A 24,537-nucleotide genomic window follows, 5' to 3' on the forward strand; every position below is an offset into this window, starting at 1 on the left:
TGTCAAGGCTGGGAACATTCTAAAATATATTAGTGAATAGATGACAGTACTCTTGTGAAGATCATTTCTCTTCGCATTGGCTAATAATTGACATGATTGCAATAAAACAAGTGAATAAAATTGCACAGATACATGCGTAGAAGTCGAAATTGGAAAAGGTACAAAGATGCCAGTTTAGTGTCCTGCTCTTCAGTATATCTCTTGTCCAAAATCTCTCCCATTTTTCTTTCACTTGGAAGTGTAAACTTGGTCACGTTCACACCAGCCAAGCCCTCGAAGTATATGGCTATCCTGAGGCACTGTAGTGTAGGACTAGTTTAACTTGCTTCAATACAAAGTGCTCTGCTAGGAAGGAAGGATTTGGAGATAAAATGCTAACAACCATTATGTAGAAGAATGTTGGTACCTCTCATTGTTTGAAAAACATTTACGTTTCCTGCAATTTCACTAATGGATGGAGATATATAATTGCAAAATTAGTATTTAATCCACTTAAAGAGTAACAGTGCTGACCCTGAGAGAATATTAAGGTTTGAAAGAACTGGCTTAGTGATGAGACTAATTTTTGGTAAATACTGTTTTTTGTAATAGATCATAATGTTATTCAAGTCTAAAATTAAGATACATTAATTAAAGTTAAATGCTTTTTATCTTTCAAATTCCTAACCATTTACCTCATAACATTTTTATTTGCTTAGTAACAACAAACTAACAGATAAATCAAGGGAAGTACATGAACAAAGGCTTTAACGGAAACCAAATTACTTTTCCTGTAATATTTGCTATTTTGCATACAGACAGCAGTTGGATTTTATCTGTTCTGCATAATTTGCATGAGTAGTTAACATTCATTGATAGCTTTGGTAAAAGTATGGGTGTATAATATATTTAAACCCTTGACAACCATGGATAAATTTTTATGCATATAGCTGATGTTAAAAAAAAAAAGGTAGAGATTAAAAATTAATATAGACATGGAAACTGTGTCAAAAGTTGGGTTTTTTTTTGTAAATATGAGGCAACAAATTGAGGAACGATAAATAAACTTGAGGCTACTTGTTCTCAGTTCAAAAAAATGTATTTCTAGTTCATGGCTCTAAGGATTTTTTAAACAAATACAGAAGATGTATATAAGAGAAGGGAATGCATGTTTTAGGATAAATCAGCAAGCAGCTAGAACACAAATTGTCCACGGTAACATTTCACGCTGTGCAGACCATGTCATTGAAGTGGTAACACAACATTTTGTATGCCCTTTTCAATGTGATTACCATTCTTTGGGAAAAATAAAATGTTTATCTCTGGGAGTGCTTGAAAGTAAGGGAAAAAGAGAACCTCAAACACCTCAGAGTGTCATTTACAAGTTGGAAAGAAACGGTGATCTGGATTTTCAGGAAGACTTAGCTTGAAATCTAATAGGCAACATATGGAATAATTTGCTAAATAACACCATCAAAGCAAATGGTATGAAAAAGAGTTTGAGACAGATTTTTTCAGTAAGGGAAACATGCTATTGAAGGGAAGGATGCTAAATGCAGAGAAACGCTTGTTACAAAAGGATAACCCTCAAGGGGACAGGCATGCTGGACCAAGGGGTCTTTTCTTGCACAGCAATTCTTTGTTCTCTTGTGAGAAAAAGCATTAAAAAATACAACCAAGAGAACTAGAAAATGCAGAAGAGACATGGCTACCCTTTGGCAATACATTACAAGGGTAAAACAAATGATATTTTCACTTTTGCATTTCTGAGCATTTGTGGGATTACAAGACTGAAGAACAGAGGTGACATAAGCAGAACAATGAAGCAGAGCAAAGCCTTCTGCTTCTTCACATTGCATTGGTACTCTGTTATCCAGGGACCAGAATAAGGAATTAATGGTTTGCTTATGAAGGTTTGGCAAAATGTTTCTCTCTGTTCTGCTCCTTTGTAAGTCATTCTCTGATACAGAAATAAAGTTTTGTGATGATATATTGTAAAGAAGCTTCATTTTCCCTTCACTTTATGTGAAAAGGAGAATAGTAGGATTCAGTCATTGTTTGATGAAGCTTTCCCTGTATCTATGGAACTTCCATGCTGTGTTCATTAGAGACTTCTTGTAATTTAACGTATATGGGAATGATTTGTCCCATTTCTGAATAAGACTCCCTTATTTGCAGAGGTAATTTTCTGTTCTTAGTTCCTTTTCCATGTGGATCCTGGACATATGGCGAAAGAATATGATTGATGTTGATGAGAAAGGGTCAGTTCCTTCTTTTTAGCATAATAGCCATCTCAGTAATGAAAAGGGATGGGAACTTACAGGCAAGCAGCAGTTCTGAATTCCATTGAAGTTTCTTAAATTCAGTACTTTTAATGGCACTACTGTGCAAAGAGGTCTGTGTGATATTAAGTTGGAAGAGCAGAAAATAAACTAGGTCAGCATAATGAAACAGCAAAAATTGTCCTGTCTGTTATCCCAGAACAATGAAGAGAGCATCACTGTGGGATGACCGGGAGCCATGGAGTGCTGGGTAGGAGTTTGGCTTCCTGGGCATGGGGGCTGTAGTTCTACAGTTTGTTTCCATGTATCTTTGATTCTTCATAAGGAGAAGCTGGCCTGGCTGGTCCTTGAGCTGCCCTGGGCACAATGAAGGGAGCTATTACTCCTAGTTCTAAAACCTGAAACTGCTGTCTTTTAGTATTGAGTCATAGCAGCATTCATTCCTTTCAGACTGATTCCAGAAATTGGGTTCTGTTTGGACAACCACTGAGTTTTTGGAGAACTATTCACTCTGATTTTAGGATCTTTCTTTGGAGCGCTACTAGCTCATATAGAGCCCATTCAAGTGTGTGCATTAAAAGCTGCAGTTTACCAAGCACATGGCTTCTGCATTTCTGGGCATTTGTTTTGCATCTGTGATTTTATATCCAGACTCAGTACTGTGAGATCATTCTGCAGTTCTTCAAGGTCAGTTTAAAATTTGACTTCCATGTTCTGCATTCTTTGCCACTGTTATTCTTAAAGCCTTTTCTATGAACTTTGAGAATCACAGAGTGTGTTGGTAGTGACCTCCAAACTATTTAGGGATTGAGCGTGACTTCAGTTTTTTTGCAACATGACGAGTTCCTACAGCATGATGAGCCATACTATGGCTTGAAGCTTTCTCTATATTTTTCTTGCAAATTGAACAAGTCCTGAACATTGACACTGTAAGGGAAACCCGAGGTCAGTGGCACTTTCTTTCTCACAGAGGTGTAAAAGCGTGAATAGGGTTAAGAAATCAACTAAAATACAGAGATGCACATTGCATTCTGTCACTTTAGAAAAAACCAGGATTTTTAGGAGAGACTGGTGACCTTCCCCTGTTTGTTTTCCGTTTTGATTGTTAATCTAAATATTACATTGCTATAGACTGTGATTTCAAAGGGAAAAATAAGCAGAGAATATTAAGAAGCAATTAAGATTTTAGAGTTTAGCCAACAGCAACTTTTAAATGGGAACTAAATTATAGCCATTTCTCATTTTCAGCTAAGAGGAAGAAATTAATTCAGCGCTATAGCTGGAGAGTTTTCTGTTTCTTTCTTTTCTGCAGATACCATAATTCACCTCTGAATTATTGCCACCATCAACATTGCGATCCCAAAGACAAAGCAGGAATATTGTATTGCATTTCTTATTAAATCAAGCTGTTTATACAGTGCTAATATGTTTACATTCAGGAGGGATTTTTGGAACAACACAGCTGCTGCCTTTCAAAGAGCAAGCAAGCTTGCATTGCTTGTTTATAGCCATGTGTGTATAAGAGACAGCTTGGGAAAAAGAGGCCTTTAAATTTCCTTGGGCAAAACCCTATAGAATTTAGTAAAGAATATGAGTTTTCTTAGGTTTCTAGTAAGCAACCTGCTGAATTTAACAGAGGCCTTGGAGCAGGTCTTGTGACAGAGCCTCACACTTCTCCAGCAGTACTTTCCTGTGCAAGGAACAACACTGAGCACCAGGAGATGCGAGTTTGTTCTCTTACTCTCATTGATTTTCTGTGTGACCTGGGGCCAAGTCACTTACAGTTTGACAATCTTGTTGTTGAACTCGGTGGCAAAGACCTCACTGGGAGCAAGCTCAGGTGTTCAATATTTCAGCATCTGAATGCAGTCACTGGTGAAACAGCACAAAAAAAAGGATTGGTTTGCTGTATTTTTAAATCAATTTGTAATTTAGAAATGAAACCTGCAGCGTAAGACTAAAGACTGTTGTAGTTATCATATCTAATTACCATGCCTTGGAAAACTGACATTTGGTGTTAAATTCTGGGGAATATGGGCTGCTCCGTAGGTAGGATAGTGCAAAAACTTCATTGGGAAAAGAAAAAGTAGAAAGAACTTCTTCCTGTAGTAGGTTGTAAAAAGTGCTGAAATTGATGCTTGAATCTATCGGTTTTATTTTATGAGTACACAATGTGTTGTTCATCTACTGTACTGATTGAAAAAGGAGCATTGCAAATTTACAGACCACTGTAAATTGCTTGCTCACAATGATAAAAGCTGCTTCAGCTTACTCTAAAATATATGTGATTCTGCTTGTTTTCTCACTCCTGGACTTGCTAGGTAACACTTTCTGAGAGCTGATGTGTTGATTTTAAGAATGCCTCAGGTGCAGTTGCTCAAGTATTTATTTCAGCAGCAGTGGTTTAAGCAGCCTCCTCCATTCCTGCCCTCACGCTGCCCTCTGTGATACCAAAGCAAATGTTTGTACAACCATGTGATGAGCTGGATTGAGAAATAATCCATGTTTTTTTTTCTTGCTCTGATTTAAACTAGATTAGTTCCCAGTCTGGTTCATGCAGTAACGAGAGTTACACTGGTGTAACTGAGGGCCCAGCAAGAGGCAGGAGGGATGGGGATGCTCATGCTGACACTGTTTGGGTGATGCCTGAGGACCATGTCCAGGTGCTTGTGCTCTGCTTGAGGACAGCGGTGCCCCAGAGTGCAGCCCATGTCATCACAGCCTGTGGGGACAATTAACTGACAAAGGAAAGAAATTTTCTGAGCTGAGGCGGGCAGCACGACAGGCAAATGAGAAGAGACGTGGAGGTGAGTTGTGTGCCTGAAACCCATCCCTGTGTCCATCTCAGTTCTGAGGTTGAGTAGCTAATGTGCCCTGCACAAAACAAACACGGCATGCATCTCTGGGAATGGCTATGTGGAGTTTGGTAAGATGAAAAGCAGCATCAGAGGAAGCGCTGCCTGGCAGACAGGATCCAGCCCAGCCTGCTTCTGGAGCCCTCTGATCTCCCTTTCTGAACCCAGGCAATGCAGGAGAAGCACTCCAGGCTTTGTTGCAGAAGATGACTGTATTTGATGTTGCCTGTGCTGGAGGAATAGGTACTGAAACATTAGGCCCTTCTGTGTGCGGTATCTCAAAGCACTGCTCGTTTTCATTAAAGGGAAGCAGCCTGTGATCATCTCCCTCTCATCCCAAGCAGGGAGTCGAGCTCAGCTTTTGTGCCCATGACAGGCAGTTTGCTTTCAAGCCTGAAGCTTAGGGCAGCCACCAGTGCTTGTTCTAGCTGTTGGCATCATTCTTGGAGCACTCATCATGGAGAAAATCGATATGAAAACTTCTTCAACTGTATCTTTTCTCTTTCATCCAGCAACATGCAGCCTGGGGTGAGGAGAAGAGCTCATGAGGAGAGCCAAAGTGTGGTGTGTGACTGCTCTTCTTTCCCTGACAGGCTGTGGAGTTTCATCCTTTTTTCTTGTGGGGATCCGGAAAGGATCCAGGCTGGTAGTTGGGCACTGGGCCTTCCCATGTGCAGGAGCAGCTGAGCAGGCCACGCACAGGTTAGGCTGTGACACTGTGGCCCATAGTGCTGTTCCTCCCCAACTTCTTCCTCAGGAAGCGTTTCCCAAACAGCTCCTTCAGGACTTTCAGAAATCACGGGAGTTGTCAGTTGTTATAGTAACGGACCCCCTGCTGCTGAATTGGCCCTGAGATGCCCATTTGGGCTTTTGAACAGACTAACTCATGCTCATTAGACAAAAAAGAGAGAGAGACAGATTTGCAGATGGAAAGTTGCTTTTTAAGCGTGCTGGATGATCTGTTAAGAGCTAGATTGTGTAAAGGGGCATGTTATCTCATTATATGCCTGTTACTTTTACTCTTCTTTAATTAACACTAGTTTTACTTTTTCTTGCAAAACAGAATTCTGCAAGAGTTCAGTTTCCTCACTGGTGAGGTCAGTAGTGAGCTGCTGCTTTAAAACAAATAGATACTGCCTTAAGAAAGGAGAAAGAAAAGAAGTTGGACTGGGATTTGCCAAGCTTAAGTATCAGTGGTAATTGCCAGAATTCTGAGGCTGGGATGTCCCATTTCAAAGAAACAGCACAGTCTAGGTTTTGCTTCGGGTTCAAATCTGTGCAGCCCCATTGATGTTAGCAGAGTGACTTTTGAGTAACTGGTATCAGTTAAAGCAGACCTTGCTCTGGTAAATTTGAGTACGCAGATGAAGAACATGTATCGCCTTAAATGGGTTTCAAGAGTATGGAAGTGCCATAACAAGTTACTTCTTGCCAGGTACTTGTAGCCAGATTCTTCTTCTGTCATGCATGTCCAGCCTTCACCTGAATTTCATGAAGCATGAATTTCATGAATGTTCTCCTTACAGCTGTCTTGTAAATGAAAAGCAAATCCAAATTTATGGGAGGTTGGTGTATCAGAGGTGTAAATGAGAGAAGACCGTGGCTATTCTTGTGCTGTTTACCTTTCCTATGAGGAAGTTGGTTAGACCAAGTGGGCAGGCAGGATTGCTAGCTGTGAGGATGCAAGTGGTCTAGTGCATTAGTGGGACCTGCAAGGAATAAATGATCTTCTGCATCCATTGTGCTTACGATGAGGAGTCTTGGGCTTAAATTGCAGCAAGAGGGAAAATTAGGTTTGATGGTAGAAAAAGCTTTATGACAAGAAAGACAATAAAGCAGTGGATTACAGAAATTCCATCATTTCAGGGCTCTGAAAGAAGGTTAAGGAGCCATTCGTCAGGCACACCACAGGAGTCACTGATCCTGCATGGGAGCTCAGAGGCTCATTCTGTGCAGTTCTGTGGTGTGAGCTTTAAAGCACACATGCAACTGTAATGAAAGAGGAGTTGTGTGATAAATTGTCCTGTGAATCACAGACTGGAAGGCTGAAAAAGCATTTAGAAGATACAGTTCAAATGCATCACATTCAAAGTGAGTAACATAAAGCCAATAACAGAGCACACTGAAGAAGTGTGGGGAGGAGAGAGGGAGGGCTACAGCTTTCGGCAGGGAAGGGAAGATACAAAATGGGCAGGAAAGAAACTGCAGAGGCAGCTTGCAGAGGACAACTGTGTCAGGAGGCATGCAGGTTGGTGGAAAAAATCTGTTTGGAGTTTCATTCCATCTGTTCTTTTGCAGCGGGGAGCCTAAGATTAGGAAAGAGTTAGGAGAACAACGATTGGAAGTTTTTAAAAAGAGGAGCAGAGGTTAGTGTAGTTGTGGTTTGCTACCCTTACTGTTGCCCAAGGCACTGCTATATTGCCTACGCCAGTACTGCCGTTATCAAAAGCGAGTGCCAGCTTGAGGCCAGGGTGACAAGGGAAAGGACCTTGCAAGCAAACACACAGTGTGACCAAATCAAACCAGCCCTGGAGATGCCATTACATTATTTTCTTGCAAAAGAAACAGGAAATGTTGATTCCTTAGAGATTCCTGTCCCAGAACAGACAGTCCTGGTGGATTGTGATTATTTTCAGCAGTGCCTTTAAATGAGGACTCTTACTTGAAGCTGTGCTTCACAGCTTCTGCAGTGTTTGTACGTGTGAGTCAGTTATGAGAGCATTTTTTTCTGCTGGCACTTTTATGAACTCAGTGGGAGCCCAAATCTGCATCACCTTTTTTTAAAAGATAATGTCAAGCATGCAATCTTAAGTCAAACAACGGGTGCTTTGGTTGTGGAAGACTGGAATTCAAAATACTTTGTCGGTGACCTTGAAAACAATAAAACAACCACCAGAAGTTTTTATTTTAATCCTCAATTTGCTATAAAATGTGTCCTGTAAGAGCTGAGACATTGAGGGTATGCTTTGCCCACAGGCCATCTAGTTCACTGAAAGGGATAAAGTCCCAACAGCAGGTTGGAAAACTGCTTTTGACACACTGCTCACCACTCCAGAGGTGCAACAGCATTTCCCCAATATGTGCAGAAATATCTTTCTCTGGAGAGAGCAAAGGGGAGTAGGCAGGGGCATCCCAGGTCAGGCAATGAGAAATCTGTGGCACAGCTGCAATTGATCTTTCTGTTTTGTTTCTGTGGAACTAATTAAATGGATTAATTCCAGACACTTTCTCTGTAAATGCCTTCCACACTGCTGCTGTAGTAATGAGATCTTGAAAAAAAGATGAGCAAAATTTGATCTGTGCAGTAACCAGATTTAAAAAACTATTTTATGATGCTTGATTTTGAACCAGTATTTTTAAAATATTCAGAAGTTTTAGTTAGGCTCCATTAGGAGTTGGTCTGTAAGCACTGGAAAACAGTATTGCATGAGGAGTAAGTGTTTCAGATGAGCACAGTGGTAGAGGATGTTACCGCTGCCTTCTCTGACTCAGCTGACAGTTAAATTCAAGGCTATTTTACAAGAAGCTTTAATACTTTAAAACTTTAAAACTTTTGAAATGCGGCTGTTAGAACTACGATTAGCTATTGAAAAGAGAAACAAATCAAATTTTGTAATCAAACTTTCTCTGAAATTAAATCAATTTGGAAAAAAGAAGTGAAAAATGAGAGTATCTGTTGAGATACTGGGTTCGTACTTTTTGTTCCTCTTCTCAGCTGCAAGAAAGAATTTAAGAACCTGCTGCTGTTTGATTTGTTGATAGTTTATGTTCTCTGTTCATCTGTTACTAGTTTATGTATGTTATATAATGTTTTAGTATGTAAGAGCGTATGTTAAATTGTATACAGCTATCTCTGTAGAAGATGTACTGGCATAAATTTGTAGGTTCGCAGTTAAAGGAATATCTCAGATGAACTGTGAATGAAATATCCTATAATACAAGTAGATGTACCCAGAGGGAACCGTATACCTCTGCTGTGAAACTGTGAATTAACCACAGCAGCCAGATGAATTATATTTTTTCTCTCTCCTTGTAACCGTAAAATATAGCTATTGAAGTGCCCTGTGCTGTCCTAAGTCCCATAGCAGCATTTGGACTAACATTAGCACTAGCTATTTCACAGCAGGATGTGGTCTGAGTGTAAAATTATAGGGGAAGAATATTAAATCAATTCAGCAATCTTAACAGGATGGATAAATACTAGGAATCAGCAGCCTAGTAAAACAATAATGAGCAAGGGTGGGCTTTTTTGCACTTCTCTTAAAATAAAGTGCCAACCTATGCAACTTGGCAAAAACGAATGCCTTGGGATGCACAATGTTCCATGTTGTGAATTCATTCAGTTTATCGTAGAACACTTAGCTTGTTAAAAAGAAAACATTTCTTCTATCAGTATGAATGGCATGCTAGCTTACAGGTCAGAATCCATTTGAGTTCTAACTCTATTTGAGTCGGTCCTAAAGGATAAAAAAAAAAGAAGTTGAAAAGATATTTAAAATCATTTCAGCAAAGAAATTATTCTCTCTTTTTTTTTGCAGTGACTGTGAAAATAAAGTTCCTGCTTTCCAATGGAAAACACAGTAATTAGGAAATTTGCAAATATAAATTAGCCTGTGATTGGTCTTCCTCTTTATTTATGTCATTAAATGGAGTATTTAATTAGCATATATATTCAAGTTTCAATATAATCCATTTTTAAATCCAAGTTCAAATATAAAATCAAAATGGGCTTGATGCACCCTATTGTTCACATGCAAAGCTGCTAACATAGATGTGAAGATATGATGTGAATTGAAACATTCATATTTCACAGGGATGCGGTCTACGTTTTCTCAAATGATGGGTTGAACTCTTATTTTTAACTTTTTCTGATTTGCATACATATTAGTCTCTATTTAAATGATGTGTTAATTCTATTCATTAGACTTCAGTGAATGCTTCTAACTCTCCTGATAATCAAGCATAGAGGTCCCTGGAAAGCAAATCATGGACTTTCATGTTGCAAAATACATTGTAAACGTGACATTTATCACTGCTAAGCCAACTCATATGGAGCACTTGGCTACAGTCAGTAGGGCAGAGCCCTTAATCTTATGCTTATGGTAATGGCTGTCATCTCTGAATAAGAACCTGACACCGGGTCCCCAAAGTCTCTTCAGAGATGGTTGGCACTTCACAAGCACTCTGCCCTCTTGACGTTAGAAATGCCAGTTTCTGGCATTTTTTCTGGCAAATACTCTTTGGAAGAGAGAGAGAAGCTTGATTCAGATCCTCGCACAAATGGCTTCAATGGATGATCAGAAATTTTCTGTTCAACATCATTTGATGATGGAAGCAAGGATTTGGGGATCTACGGGGGCTCTGCAGTTCTCTTGCGTATTTGGCTCCCAGAGTGGGTTCCTGCAGGCTGTGTTTTCCTAAAGTGCTTCAGAATGTTCCGAACAGTAGCCCTGGAAGCAAAAGCACAGGGGTCACAAAGTGCAACAGGAGTCCTTTCTGTGGGTCTGTGAGTCAGGTCTTGTAGTGAGGACAGTGACAATCTATGAGAAGGAAAGGCATGAGAAGTGATATTGGAGTTTGGTGCCTGCTGTTGCTTATTGATTTACCAGGCTGTGACAATTTATCTTTTTAATTCTAGGTATAAAAGCATTGTTTTCCCAGTGGTAACAACTTGAGATGATAATTTCCCAAGGTTTTCTGTTGATGGGGTGAGCCCTGAGTGGTACCACACAGGGAGCTGCCATGTGTGCTCCGATTAATAAAAAAAATTGATGGGAAGAAGAAAGATTCTTATGCCATCATTGCAAGGAAATGGTTGACATCTTTAAAGGTCTCTAAGTTTCATTTCCATCTGTTTTTTGCCGAGTCTGGGCCTTTTCAAAAGCAGCAGTGATGTGCTGTTGGGAATTAATTTAGCTCTTTGTGGTAGCTGAAGGTTAGAGTTCAACATCACTGTTTTTGTTATCCGCACAGCTACACTGAACAAGTTCCCTGTTGTATAGTTTAAAGGAATAGGTGGGGACTACTAGAAAGAGACTTGTTGTCCCTGCAGCATACTTTTATTCAAGATGCACAGAATAAGTGAGCAGAAGAGGGGAAATCACAGTATTTGAAATACATTCACAGCAGCTGCTTCATCTCACCATGTCTGAATGTGTAATCTCACTCTCAGGAGCATTCTGCACGAGAAGCAGCTGGGCGCTTCTGAGCATACAAGAAATGTTCCCATTTCACCAGCTCTTGTAATTATACAAGCTGCGCTTAGGCCTATGGAGAAATGAAAAGTCCATGTTTTATTGCAACTCTGAGTTTTGTTGTTGTCTGCAGAAATTAAGCCTCCACTTGGACATCCAGTCTATCTCTTGCAATGCTTTCTTGCACTGGAAGAGCTTTGCACAGGCTTTTTGGAAACATTTAAACCATCTGCAGCCCACTTCTCCCTTGCTCCTTATCTGAAAAGTGTGGGGTCCCATTGACTTCCCAGTACAGTCTGGGGCAGGCTGTGTTATAATTCCCTGTGTGCTGAGCACAGAAAAGGATGCTGAAGAAAAAGGGCTTTAAACCATCTCTGTGCTCCTTGTGTTCCCCTAGCCTAGGGGTTAAGATTCATCGGTTATACAGCAGTGTGGGAATGTTCCCCTTCTGCACTTCCAGCATCATTTCTCCTTGGTGCTCCAGACAGCAACTCCTCTCCCCAGGGACAGATGTGTTGGCAGCTTCACACCTCATTTTTGTGGTGACTGAATGAACTTGCATGTTGTCATCACCCTCCATCACCGTTACTGTATTTACTGGGCTTTCTGTGCAGGAGTTAGATTCATATGCGTTGGATGTTTTGTTACAGCTCATGCTCTATTTTGACTTTTTGGCTACATGTGTTTTCTTCTTTTAAAGTTACTTGTTGTATCTGAGACTTTACCACCAGCAGGTTGCTTTGTGAGAGTAAATATTAATGAGATCTTTGCTGATAGCATCGCATACATTGAAACAAATGCTTTTATAATAAATAGAATTTATTATTAACTGAGTGGTTCAGAGATAAAGTGCGTAAAGTGACAAGCTCATGGCACAGCAAGCTGCCCTTTGCAGGAATCCAATTAGAAGTGTGAGCAGCAAATTGTAAGCAAACTTGCTGTAATTACATGGGGGCAATACAAGAGCAGAGCATCTCTTGGAGCCTGGGACTTGTCCCCATGAATGTCTCATAATTTTCTTCTATCAACATTTAGTTACTATGTCATGCCAAGCTTGCATTCTTCCATGTTATCCTGGCAGTGCTGCATCCCATTGGTCTAAACAAACCAGAGGGAGACAGTATGTTTTGAAATAAAAGGCCATATCATTTAAATGCACTGTGTTCTGCTACAGGTCTGTCTGGGAAAAGTAACTCATTTGTTAGCCTGCTGAAACTACTTTGCATTGAATAACCTGTGCTGATGTTACAGGGCTCTGCCTGACCACTTGTAGCTACATTTGCCATTTCCTCAGTGAGGATGTTTGGGAGCATTGTCATTCCTTTTCCAAATTGCAGTGTTTGTTCACGACTTGGAAAAATAGATGATTTGCTGAGATGTGTCATAGATAATGGTTAAATGTTGCCTGCAGTAACCAAGTGCAATTGTCACAGATGTATTTGAGTATCCGTGCCAGCGGCTATGTCTGTTGTCCTAAAGAGTGATGTAAATTGCTCATTGAGTATGAATGATTCTAAAAGAATTTTTCTAAATATTATGGATCGTTTTCGTCTGGCAGATGGAGTTGCGGAAGCTGCTATAGTGAGAGTTTGTGAAATTTAAGACATCCTGGGTATTGTGAGAAATATGCTTAGCAAGCCTCGGAAATGAGGGTGCGGGATGCAAAATGAGGGTGCAGGAGTGAGGAAGACCTAAGCACAGCATCTGTGGAGTCGGGCGGTGTTTGCAGGCTGGTGGAGAAGCATGTGAAAAAACAACACGGAGCAAGTCAATTTGTCTGTTCTGTCAAAATGGCTACGATCAGCCAGGAGGCAAATGAATAAACGGATCAACAAGTATTTCACACTTGTGTGTTCTCGACAGGAAATCACAGATCTGAAACCAAATGTCTGGGACAAAACTACCAGAAATAGTGGCAAAATACTCTGCTGTTTAGTCTGCATTTTAAGCATTTTTAGCTCACAAAACTCCTTGAATTAAACTATCGGAATAAAATAGGAAGGCTTGTTACTACAGATCCCAGTTACCAACAAAGAATGAAATAGTTGGGGTGGGAGCAGGGCTCCAGTCAGGGCTGGGGGCAATCTTTGCTGGTCTACTCATGCACATCTACTGGCCATGGAGGGCTGCTCTTCTTCCTCTCCTGAGCTGTCTCAATGCTGCACTAATGGCAGCAAAAGCCCCACCAAAGATCACTTAAGAACATGGAAATGAAGTGTATAGATACAGTAGCTGCGAAATGAACCTGAATGTGGAGGGGTGTCAGCACTGAGCAATTTGCCTAGGAGCAGACATCTCCCACATTCCTCCAGGATAGCATGCCTGCCTTTGCAGCCGTGTCACTTTGTATGCTGTAAAAGGAAAGAAAACATTGAGACAAGAGCTTGCTTTTAATTTCCTTGTCGACTTCTGAGCAGGTGCCTGATGTGCCAAGGCACATTCTTCATACATTAAGAAGCATCCATAAGTATTTTTGAGATGCAAACTCCCATTCTTGTGTCGTTTTTTTTTTCTTCTTTCCTCCAGTCCAACACTTGTCAACACTGAAAGGTTATAAAGAGCTTAATAAAAGGTAGATTAAAGCTTTGGAAATCATGCAAATAAGGAGAACAGTCTTTAAATAGAAAATATATTAAACAGTATCTGGTGGTAAGGGATTTAATGATTAACACTGGTTGACTGAATTTCTTCTGTTTTTCTTATTTGCAATGAACTTTTATCTTGAAAACAAATCTTTTCCTCCCCGTGACTCATTTTGTTATTAGATGTGTCTACGCACTGATTAAGACAACAGGAAAGCAGTGGTTTATTTACCCAAGTGTATGCACACTGAAAAAGAGCTTGTCATGAGGATGAAAGCGTTTCCTATCTTCAGAATGATTTTGAATGATTTCTTAAAAATAAAGTCTCTTCTACATCTGTTGCTTTGTGATTTTTCAGTTCTTGACTCTTCTCTATAATTGGGGGTCTGTCAATATACTTCATGATAACTTCTCTGATATGCCTTGTGCTTTGATTCTCTGTGTGCAATAAATGTGTTTCCTTGACACTAAAATTCAAGGGGCTTTGAATGAGCCATAGGCCTGAAACTTCAAAGATGTCCTTTCTCTTAATAAATTTCTTGAAGGAAGAAACTCTTTCTCATTTTGTTTCAAGTATTTCAGGATGATCCTGGTACTCCCCTCTGCCACATGGTGTACTGGATTATGCCTCCATTAGTTGCTTATAATATTTCTAGATTTTCTTTATGGCTGATTTTGTCTATGGAAATAGTAATTTAAAATATGCATTGTTTTTACTTTATGTGCTGCTTTATTATGCCTAAGTATGCTTAATACTGCATACTAATTTGGGATATTCATTAGATTCTTCTTATAATATTATCTTGGGATTTGTTTGATGTTCTTGCTATCGTTGATACTATTTGTTTTTTAGAAACACTTGCAAAAGTGCAGAAGTGCTTAATGCAAATGCTACTGGATGGATCCTACTGATGGCAGGGTCATTTTATGCTAATCTGTTAATTGATGTGTGTCTGATGTCTTTAGCACAGGGAACCCAGTGGATATGTTTATACCATTATGTTTATATCCAATTTGACCAGAACTCTACTTCAGGCAATACAACTTGCTTCCCTGCAGCATAGCCCCTATTTGTGCAGAGCTATGCCCGAGGTATTTAGCTCAGCAGTTAAGGTGCGTTGGAGCAGGCAGAGCTCACACTATGTGCCTGCATCTCTTCTGGCATCCCAGACAGGTCACTGGGGTCTGACTCTCGTGTTTTTGCAGAGCTTGTTAGAGATGTATTCAGCATACTGGAGCAGAATACACAGTGCAGTATTCTCAGTGGTTTGGTTAAGAGCAGGGTATGTTATTGTCTCCGAAGTTGATGTTTCCTCATCACATTTGTTAACCTTTGAATGCAAGGAACTCATTAAAGCAATTCTTCAGACACACATACTCCAGACTTCCCCAGAGCTCTCGAGTTGCTGCCACATTAGCACCAACAGCAGCAAGAAGTGAATCTCCAAATGGGTTGATTGATAGCGAGATTAATGATCCTCAAGACTTCTGTCCAGGTTTATTATTCGGCAGCATACAAATCTTTGCTTTCAGGGAGTTGGGTGGAGAGGGAGGAGCAGCTGGCTGCCACCCGCTCTGTCCATATTAGTATGATGAGGTGACGGACGTAGCTCTGGCGGAGCACTACCATTAGGGAGTGTTTTTCAGCATTCTCATTATCTCCCAGGTACTAAATAATATGCTTCTCTGCTCTTGGTGCCAGCTGCTCTTTTCTTTTCCTTTGTGCTATGCTTCTAAAGGTGTCCTTTTGTTCCGTGTCTAATTGTGTTCTAAACAGAGTTAAGAAATAGAACGTTAAAAAAGTTTAAGTAGCTATTTCTTTTTGAAATGGACAGTGTAAAAAGGCCCACCTTCTGAATACACGGTGATGAAAAGAGGAAGGAAATAATCACACTTTCACTATTTTTCCCCTGGCCTCAAATAATCTGAACATGAAGTATGTCCAGCAGCATTGGGAAATCTTCCTAGTTCTCCCATGCAGTTTTAGTCCAGGTGCAAGTGGGTATGTCTGATGACAGAGCCTCCCATTGAGTGTTTCATTGTATTTAACAAACTGTGGCATTTCTGCCTGAAGATGGGCATGGCCTTCAAAACAGAAAATCTGTGCTGAGGTTGCTAGCACATCCTTGTTTTACATTAGGTTCCAGTCTATGGCTTGGGATACCTAAAATACCTCTCAGTTAAATGTCCTGATGTCTCATTTGAAGGAAGGAAATACCGTTTTTTGCAAAGAGAAAAGCAGGGCTCTTCCATTTTGAGGGATTAGGTGAGTTTTCCAAACAAAAACAAAGTTTCTGCTGTCCTGTCTTAGCTGGGATCTTGTCTATATTGTGCTACTTATAACACAATTTTCATCCAGATGAATTACACTTTGCATTAAAAATACCTGCATTTTAACCTCCTGGCGTGCTACCTTCTGTTTTTATTCTTTCCTCTCCTGAGATTCATCCTAAAGGGAATTCATGTCCTGAAATGATAATATCAAGTATGCCCAATTTTGTGTTCTTAGAGGTGCTACTAAAAGCTCCTTTCTAGTAAGAGGCAATCTTCTCTGATTGCTGCAGTTCTTGTGATTACAGAACAACTCTTCACTCAGTTAAATTTAGCTTCCTTCGGTGAGAAAGTTTTAGGTTCCTTTTTAATACTACATTATTTTTGGGGCATTGGAAGTACACATTTTATAGGAACTGCCTAAGGAAAAGGCTTGTCTTTATTTTCCTCTGATTTTCTAGTTTTGTGGCACAAATATTGCATTAAATAAATAGTTGAGTGTGAGAGTGGAAACTAAATACGTCAGGCTTCCCTTTGTCTTTTAAAAACATACCTAATTTTTAAACCATTTTTAGATACCACCTATATGTTTCTCTACCCCATTTTTGCCTGAAGACATTAAACATTTGAATGGTAATGCATCCATGAGGAAGCTTGTTCTCCTGCAGTAGAAAATACTGATGAGTAAACCCATTCAGTCATCTGTAAAATTGCTGAGTGTATCCAACACAGCTGTTGTGAGTATTGATTAAAGCAGGAGGGAAGGTCTGAAGCTGCTAGCCCTGTCAGAGGTCACCAGGAGAGTAATTAGCTACCAAGTGTTACAGGGCCAAGTGTCATCACAAATAAGGTTTCACGATTGCCTTTGCTATTCTCCAGAGACCACAGGAAGATGGGAGAAGGAAGCGTGGAAAATGTTTGTGCTGAGTTAAACTAAGATTTATCCACTTAAAATTTGCAATTAAGGAGCTTTCTAAGTGCTTTTCTACACTGGCCACCTGGGCGCTTTCCGGTCACAGAGCTGACGAAGGGGGGAGGACCTGAAAGCAGCTCCTCTTGGTGCGTGTTGTCATTTCGGGACTCTTCAGCCATTTGTATAGCCTTCTAAAATGATTACTCTTTGCATCATGTCTGAGTTCAGTACCATGCGTGATTTAAATGGGTGTGTATTTCTGGTGCAGGAAGCTGCCATCGAAATCTCAGAGGATAGGGAGAAGAGGATTTTTAATTTCGTAAAGAGCTGTGCAGTCAGCTGGCAAATTTAGGCCGTCAATATTAAATTAGCTGTCTTTCTGTGTCAAAAATCCCCTGCCTTGTTTGCAGATTAGTTTTTTAAATGGAGAACTCTACCAGCGGTGTGTGTTCTTCATCCCAAATACGGTCTCTGAGTTTTGTCTGCCTTTGTTGTTTTTTTTTCTTATATCTGCCTTTTCCCAGCGTATTTCTTGTCTTTATTTCTCTATGTTTGAATTGTGTGCAATTGGACTGGTGGCCATTTAGCATTTGGAGCGTCTTGGCTTCTATGGGACTGTGCGTTGGTGTGCCACAGCTCACTGGTGTGAGAAAGCTTTTCTCCTTGCTCAGAGGAAGCCCTCTGAAAGGGACAGCCTCCTTCTCACCATTCTGTCTGCCGAGGACTTGGCAGCTGTGAACTTCTGAAGTCTATCCATGTACTGTCTAGACCTCTCCAAGTTATCGTATCTGTACGATGCGTAGCACTGCTCAAGAAGATTACAGGCAGAAATTGCTTTGTTGGGGAGAAGGCAGATGGCTTCAGGAGGGAGATGCAGGAACATCACAGGGAAATTTTCCGTCTTTATCACCTTTCCTTTGCTGTCCTAATTTTTATGCATTCCTGCTCTGGATATCCTCCCATAGCTCAACTTCAGTCAGCCCTCACAGCATTACTGTTCCAGCACAGCACAGGTTCTTTTGTAGAAAGCTTTCGGATTCTGATTGTTAAGCATTAAGACCTGAGAAGGAAAATAATTGTAGAAAATTGGAGCAATATAAGCCATTTTTCTGGCTAAAAAAGAGTAAATGCAGATGTCCCTCTGATACAATGAACGGCGTATCAGTACTCCATGCTGCTCACTTATTCATATTCATAAGATCAGCTTTTTCTGTGTGGTTTTCTCTTCTCTTTTTCTTCTGAGCGCTTGAGTCAGTTTTATTGCTCATAAAAATCAGTGACTGATGACCCCAGCTAGAGCAGTGCAGACTGCAGACAGCTGTTGTCCAGGCTCCCATCCACTGCTCCGCTGGTGACATGGTTGTGATTTGCAGCACTTCTGTTGTTTCGTAGTCTGCGGCTCTTTTCTGAGGAGTCATTGCCAATTCTGACAGTGACAAATGCTTGCCAAGGAATAGTGAAGCTAGTTTAAAGTGCAGAGCCATGTGTTACTAGTACACTTGACTGCATACATACTCTGTTTTTGGTGCCAGCAGAAACCAATCTTAATTGTTTCTCCTGGAAAACATGCAAAACAGTTCAATGAGAATCTGAAGCATCTTTTCTTCTATTGAAAGTGAGAATGAATGCGCAGAGGTAGTGAAAGGGATAATTTCCTGTCTTTGTAGCCCTGTTTGGTCGTTATTTGCAGCCCCCCTTGGGATAGAGGGGCATGGTAGATGAATGCTTGTATCCAGGTTGCATTCAATAAAGAGCGGGCCATGTCCTGTGCAGCCTGGTATGAAGGTCCATTGTAGGTCTTGGTTTGACTTCTGCTCAGTCTGTCCTGCCCATAAGGCAGAGGCTGTGTGTGAAAGTGGGGTGGTTGCAGCACCTCTTCATTAACAAATGTACATTCTGCAGAGTTCCCATCTGTGGGAGGCTGTTTCTGGAAGAAGGGTACCCAGAGGACAAGGTTTGCCCTACACTGATGACAGTAAATAGGCTTCCAGGACCCTTTTGAGCCATCTGCTCCAAATTGGTCATGCCTTAGGAGGTAATGACCCAAGAATAGAGTAGCTGCAAAGAAACCAGGAGCATAAAGTTCCTTGGTGCTATTACAGAAATAAAGAATAAATCTGTGTAGCCTTGGGGAGGGAATACACATTGGCTCCAGCCAACAGAAACTTCTGTGGAAAGAAAGAGCAGATCCCTCACGCACAAGTGATCGATGACCATGCCACTCACTTCTGCATGTGAGGAAGGACACAGCTCTTGGATGTCCCCAGAAAGCAAAGCATTCCTCTTTGATATTTTCCCACGTTCAGCTGCTGTTCTGACGGTGCCAGTGAGCCACTGTGCAGGCAGTTGATTGCCCCACCACAGCAATCCCTTGCTGCTTCTCCTTCTGCCTCAGCTGCTCCTGGGCAGCATGGGTCCCTCGCCTGTCAGCACAGATCAGGGGATGCTGCAAGGCTGAGTGCATGGAGCAAAGGCCAAATGCTGCCCTCCAAGCTATTCCCAACCCTCCATGGACTGCAGCACACGCTGTGTGTTTGTACTGGAGGCAAAATTAACTAAACACAAAGGCATTATCTTCTACGAGAAAATAAAATGCATCCATGCTTTCAGGCTGTGGTGTGATCTGGCTCTCTCTCTCGCTTTTAGATGAGTATAAAGGAGAAGCTGCTTGAGTTTTATTAACTAATAACCAAGGAAACCCTTTTGGAGTGTCAAAATCTCACGAGACATCTCTTCTTTCACTGAAGCTAATCTGCTGTTCTGTTCAGCGGAGATGGAACAAGCATCTAACCCAGCTAATCAGGACCATCTCTCGGCATATTCTTTTTGCCTGCAGTGTGATAATAAGGTGCTGCTGCTCTGCATTTAACGTTCTGCTGGTTTGCTTTAATAAAGCGCTGTCAGTGTCTCTGCAAAAAGACTCTGGGCAGGGGGATGCGCTCCCTAATGCTGTCTTTGCTCTCCAGCCCCTGCCTCTGCCTCTTCTCCAGGGAGATGCTAATCTCGCAGTGTTGTACTTTCTGCCTTTCTGTCCATATGTGACAATTGTGTGTCTGATCGCCACAATCTCGCACGGTTATTGTACCCTAGGGAAAAGGAGCCAAAAAAGCATATGGGGCTAGAGAAAACGGTGTGCTTCACTGCACACAGGCGTATTTCAGAGACAACTGACTCTTAGGTATGGTGCAGAAAATATGTGGGGGCTCTGAAATGTTTTGGAAGTAAAAAATCAAAGCTGTGATTTGCTTTTCCTCAGCCAATGCTGAATGTAGGATTACTCTAAAATTAGTGTTTCAGTTGCTAAAATTGTAATCATCATGGATGCTATTGACGTCCAAATTGCTCATTCAGTAAGGACTGCTTCTATAGGAAGAAAAAAAAAAATCTGTGTTTCTTTCTGCTCTATTGGTTTTCTGAGCAAATGGACACACAGGCGCAAACATCCCAACATGTATACACATAGGTTAGAAATTACAAGCTGAAGTGCTCATCATGAAAGCAGTTGTAGACTTACACCTTGTCTAGCCCTGCATCCATTCCCACCTCTCTCCATGGCCGCTTGTCCAGTGACTTGAAACAAGCAATTTTCTGCTCTCATCCCTACTTTTTTGCAGCTCTTCCCATAGACACACAAATTTACTGCAGCCTCTTGTAGCCTTAGCAACTGCTGCCACTTAAGGTTTGTATACGGAGAAGGGTAATGGGCAGAGGATCGTGCCAGGAAATAGAAAGCAGCAGCCTAAACTGGGGAAGAAGGCAGATACTGAATTCTCTGACCTGGCTTCCTGTAGCCTGGATCCCAGCTATCAGTATGTATTACTGCAAACTAGATGAGTTTGCAAGAGGCTCCTCTTGGATCCGGGCAACTGCTTAGCTACTCAGGCTGAAACATGGCCATAACCCAAACTTCAGGGCTTGGAGACATCTGTGTGGCACCCTTGGATGGATGTTCCCTTCTGGTGCTGCACAGAGGAGAGGTGCAAGAGTAAGGCTGAGGTCCAGTAAGCAAAACTTGCTGGAAAACTCATGCAGTGAGTTTGTGGAGCCCCTTGGAAAAGGTCTTTTGAAGATTAGTCCACTTGGTCCTGCTGTCAGGATCTAGTCCCATCGCCGCTGCCTCATGCTGTCACCGGGAACCTCAGAGATGGGGGAGTCACCAGGGGTGTGGACATTGCAGGCTGTGTTCAGTGAGCTCAGGGGTAAACATGGAGAACTTAGAGCAGCTGTGAGCAGGTTGAAAAAGGAGTTTGTGAGGCATGTCTTCATGTAACATGCCAGTATCTGGCATGCTGTGTGATATGTGTGTATAAGGGTGTGCTTTAGTCTGGTGTCTGTAACTGAGAAAACCTTTATTCAAATTGTGCGGTGGTTGTCTTTTCAAAAACAGTACAGAAAGTCTACCAGGCATAAAATACAGAATTGTTAATGACATTAATGATTGCAGCAAACTTTACTGTGTGAAATATTCATTTAATATGTTGTTATTCCAGCGTTGTGCTCAGCAGAGATATGCTGCACTGGGTATTCAGCTATCACCACCGTGGGCTTTACAGTATCGCACCATGTGATTATGCAATACAATTACATGTTTTGAAGCTATTAAGGAAAAGCTATCTTATGGCTGCATTAAAAAAACATAATGGTCGCCTATCAGAGTCTCTCAGAGTCTAAAATAGCAAATTACAAAAAATAATTGCTTTTCTTAAGCATCATCAGCTTTAAAAAATCCTGTAAATCCCTAAGTAAAGGTCTGTCCTTTTATCAAACACCTTCTTAAGGCCTTCATTACAAGGAGAAGCAGTTCAAGGATTTCTGTAGTATTGACTCAAGGGAAAGAGCCCCAAATATATCAAAATCAGGAACGTTTTGCCTGTTTCATATTCATAGTTTCTTCTTTCTGTGTGACTGATTTATTCTGCTGCGTGCCCCCAGGGTGTGCATTGTCCAAAATAAAGGCTGCCAAAAAAAATGAGAATGGGGAGCAAGCGTGGTGGGGGGAGTTTAACCGTCGTGCTTAAATGCTGAGACTCCTGCACATCTTGCATCCTCATGTGTGAACTCACCTTATGGTGTTTCTTAACAAAAGCATACTGACTAAATAACTAACTTCAGCACAATGCAAGATGTCGTGTCTGAAAATAGAAAGCTGCTATGAGACAGTTACTCCATGCTGTGAAAGACGCTCTCTCCTGCTTCTGTATTGTCTTAAGTTGTACTTGTGCTGCTGCAGCATGTGCTCGCATTATAAAGCGCTGTGATTGTGTAGAACAAAGTACAAATGCACAGAAAGCAGAAAGCAAGTGCCCATGGTTATTTTAGCTTCTGGTTTTGCCTAAGAGAGTGGTTTGCTTTTCAGCAACTTTTTCGCTCTCTGGCACATATAGATGTTGGAAACAAAGGCAGCACAAATTGCTTGCACCATGTCAGCAAAGCCGGCTCAGCAGAGTGGGCTCTCTGTGTAGAGCACAATGCCCAAATTACAGAGGAGCAGACTGCAAGGCAGAAACTTGTAAGCCACTCCATGCAAATACATTTCAGCAAGTGAAACAGCACACTTGACAAAAGGCGCAGCTCGGAAGGTCGCCTGCAAACTTTGCCCAGGTGTTGAGCAGTTCATTAGGGGCTGTGGAGGGGCATCTCTCTGCCATGGGAAGCCATTGTTAAGCGCCCTGACAGATGAGAGCAGACCCTTCTCTTGTCACAATAGCTGCTCAGACCAAGCAAGGCTCATTAAATATTCAGTTCCAGCCTCAAGCAGCTCATTAAGTCAGCAATGAGGAGTGACGCTGGTGTTGGAAAACCCTGCCTCAGTTAACATCACCATGCAGAGTCTCCTCGGATCTCTTCATGTTATTCTGCTCAGTACCTTTTCTGTGATGACCAGCTTGTGCTCTCTGCTTTGCATTAAATACAGGTAAAGAAAGTCAGGTGGATTTAAGTTCTCCTATTCTTTATGGGCCTTTTCAGTGATGAGTCCTGGGGCCCAAGCAAAGCGTCTGGTGTGTTTTTCTGTAGTAATGCAAGTTTGCAGGAGGAGGATGGGATGAGGGTTATGTGGCTCCAGTGTTTTATAATACAAATAGTAATGTTTGAAGGATAAGTTTTACAGCAGAACTTTTGTGACATGCAGCAGTTAAAGATGCTGTATTACCAACTATCCACTGTTACATAGCAGAAACTTTTACAGTAAGTGTATGTTGCCTGGAAATGTTGTGTCTTAGGTGGATTTGGCTTAAGTTGTATGCTGAATGATTCTTGTGCACAGTTTTTGAATGATGTATTTGAAACCTGTTTTGCAACTGCTGACTTCTGTGAGTACACTTTCATTTTCAGTGGTATCTCAGAATAATTTGCAGTGGCACTTATGGTGGGTGGATGTCAGCTGTCAATGAATTAGAGCACACCAGAGTCTGGAATTAGAATTGAAACTGTTGAAAACTCAAATATGTTATCTACTGATGTTTTAAAACTGTAACATCTGCAAGTATGGAGCAGAAGTGGAGAAGCCAAACGTGCAAAAGTTTTGGGCTTTTTCACACCATGAACCTTTTTTCTTCTTTTTTTCTCCTTTAACAGAAAGTGTTTTCAGACTGCCCATTTCTATGTGGAAGACAGCAGCTCACCCCGTGTGGTCCCCAATGAAAGTATTCCCATCATACCTATTCCAGGTAAGGTGGACTTAATCCCTTTATTTTTTCTATTTGAAGTCTTGTTTGATTACATAAAGAAGAAAAGGTTGTGCTTGTGATAAATTGTGTGTTTTTAAAAAAATAGTGGTATTGATGCTGCTGCATTTAATAGAAGGTGCTTTATAATGGGGTTGTGAGTACCAATGTTGTACTTTTCCATAGGCGTCTCTCCCATGTTGTTTTAATAGAAATTTCAGAATAACCTTTGTAAAATGTCAAAAGCACAAGCAACACTTCTTAAAAACACCAACACATTGCATTCAAAGTGAAACCAACCACTCTTTTGGGGTGGGTTGGGGACATGGAATGCACAGCTCCACTGCTCGCTTGAGATTTGGGCGTTTGCCCCCCACTTCTGTTGTGAGCAGAGGTGGTGTTCGCTGGGTCTCAGAGAGGAAAGCAAGACACAAGGATAAGCACACAATCTTGAGTGAGGTTCAAAACCATCTGTTAATTTGGTATTAATCAAGTTATCAAAGGTCAAATTCTCCCCTTAGCTATGTCGAGAGCAAAGCTGGTAGCACGGTTTAGCACTGTATTCAATTAATGAGGCATTTCCACTGGGAATTATCAAGGATCCAGCTCCCTTTAAGCAGTGGTGACAGAGAACAGCTCGGTGTTATAATGGCCTTTGCAGCCACTGACTTGTTTGATGTTGCTTAGTTTCATGCATGGGATTAATGTACCCAAAATGTTGGATTGACCTCAGCTCATCAAATGTTTGTACTTGTCACTTCAAGGTGGTATTCTGAATTTCTTGGTCATATTCTGT

General features: G+C 41.2%; 1 protein-coding gene across 1 annotated transcript in view; it reads left to right on the forward strand.

The window, feature by feature from the left end:
* Positions 1-24,537, forward strand: part of PTPRG (protein tyrosine phosphatase receptor type G) — a 301,167-nt gene that overhangs the window by 242,434 nt on the left and 34,196 nt on the right. Inside the window, exon 14 of the mRNA XM_031555513.1 lies at positions 23,653-23,744. Within this exon, the coding sequence (XP_031411373.1) occupies positions 23,653-23,744 (92 nt within the window). The remainder of the gene's footprint in view (positions 1-23,652; positions 23,745-24,537) is intronic.

Source organism: Meleagris gallopavo, chromosome 14 (assembly GCF_000146605.3).
Source record: "Meleagris gallopavo isolate NT-WF06-2002-E0010 breed Aviagen turkey brand Nicholas breeding stock chromosome 14, Turkey_5.1, whole genome shotgun sequence".
Lineage (NCBI taxonomy): Eukaryota > Metazoa > Chordata > Aves > Galliformes > Phasianidae > Meleagris > Meleagris gallopavo.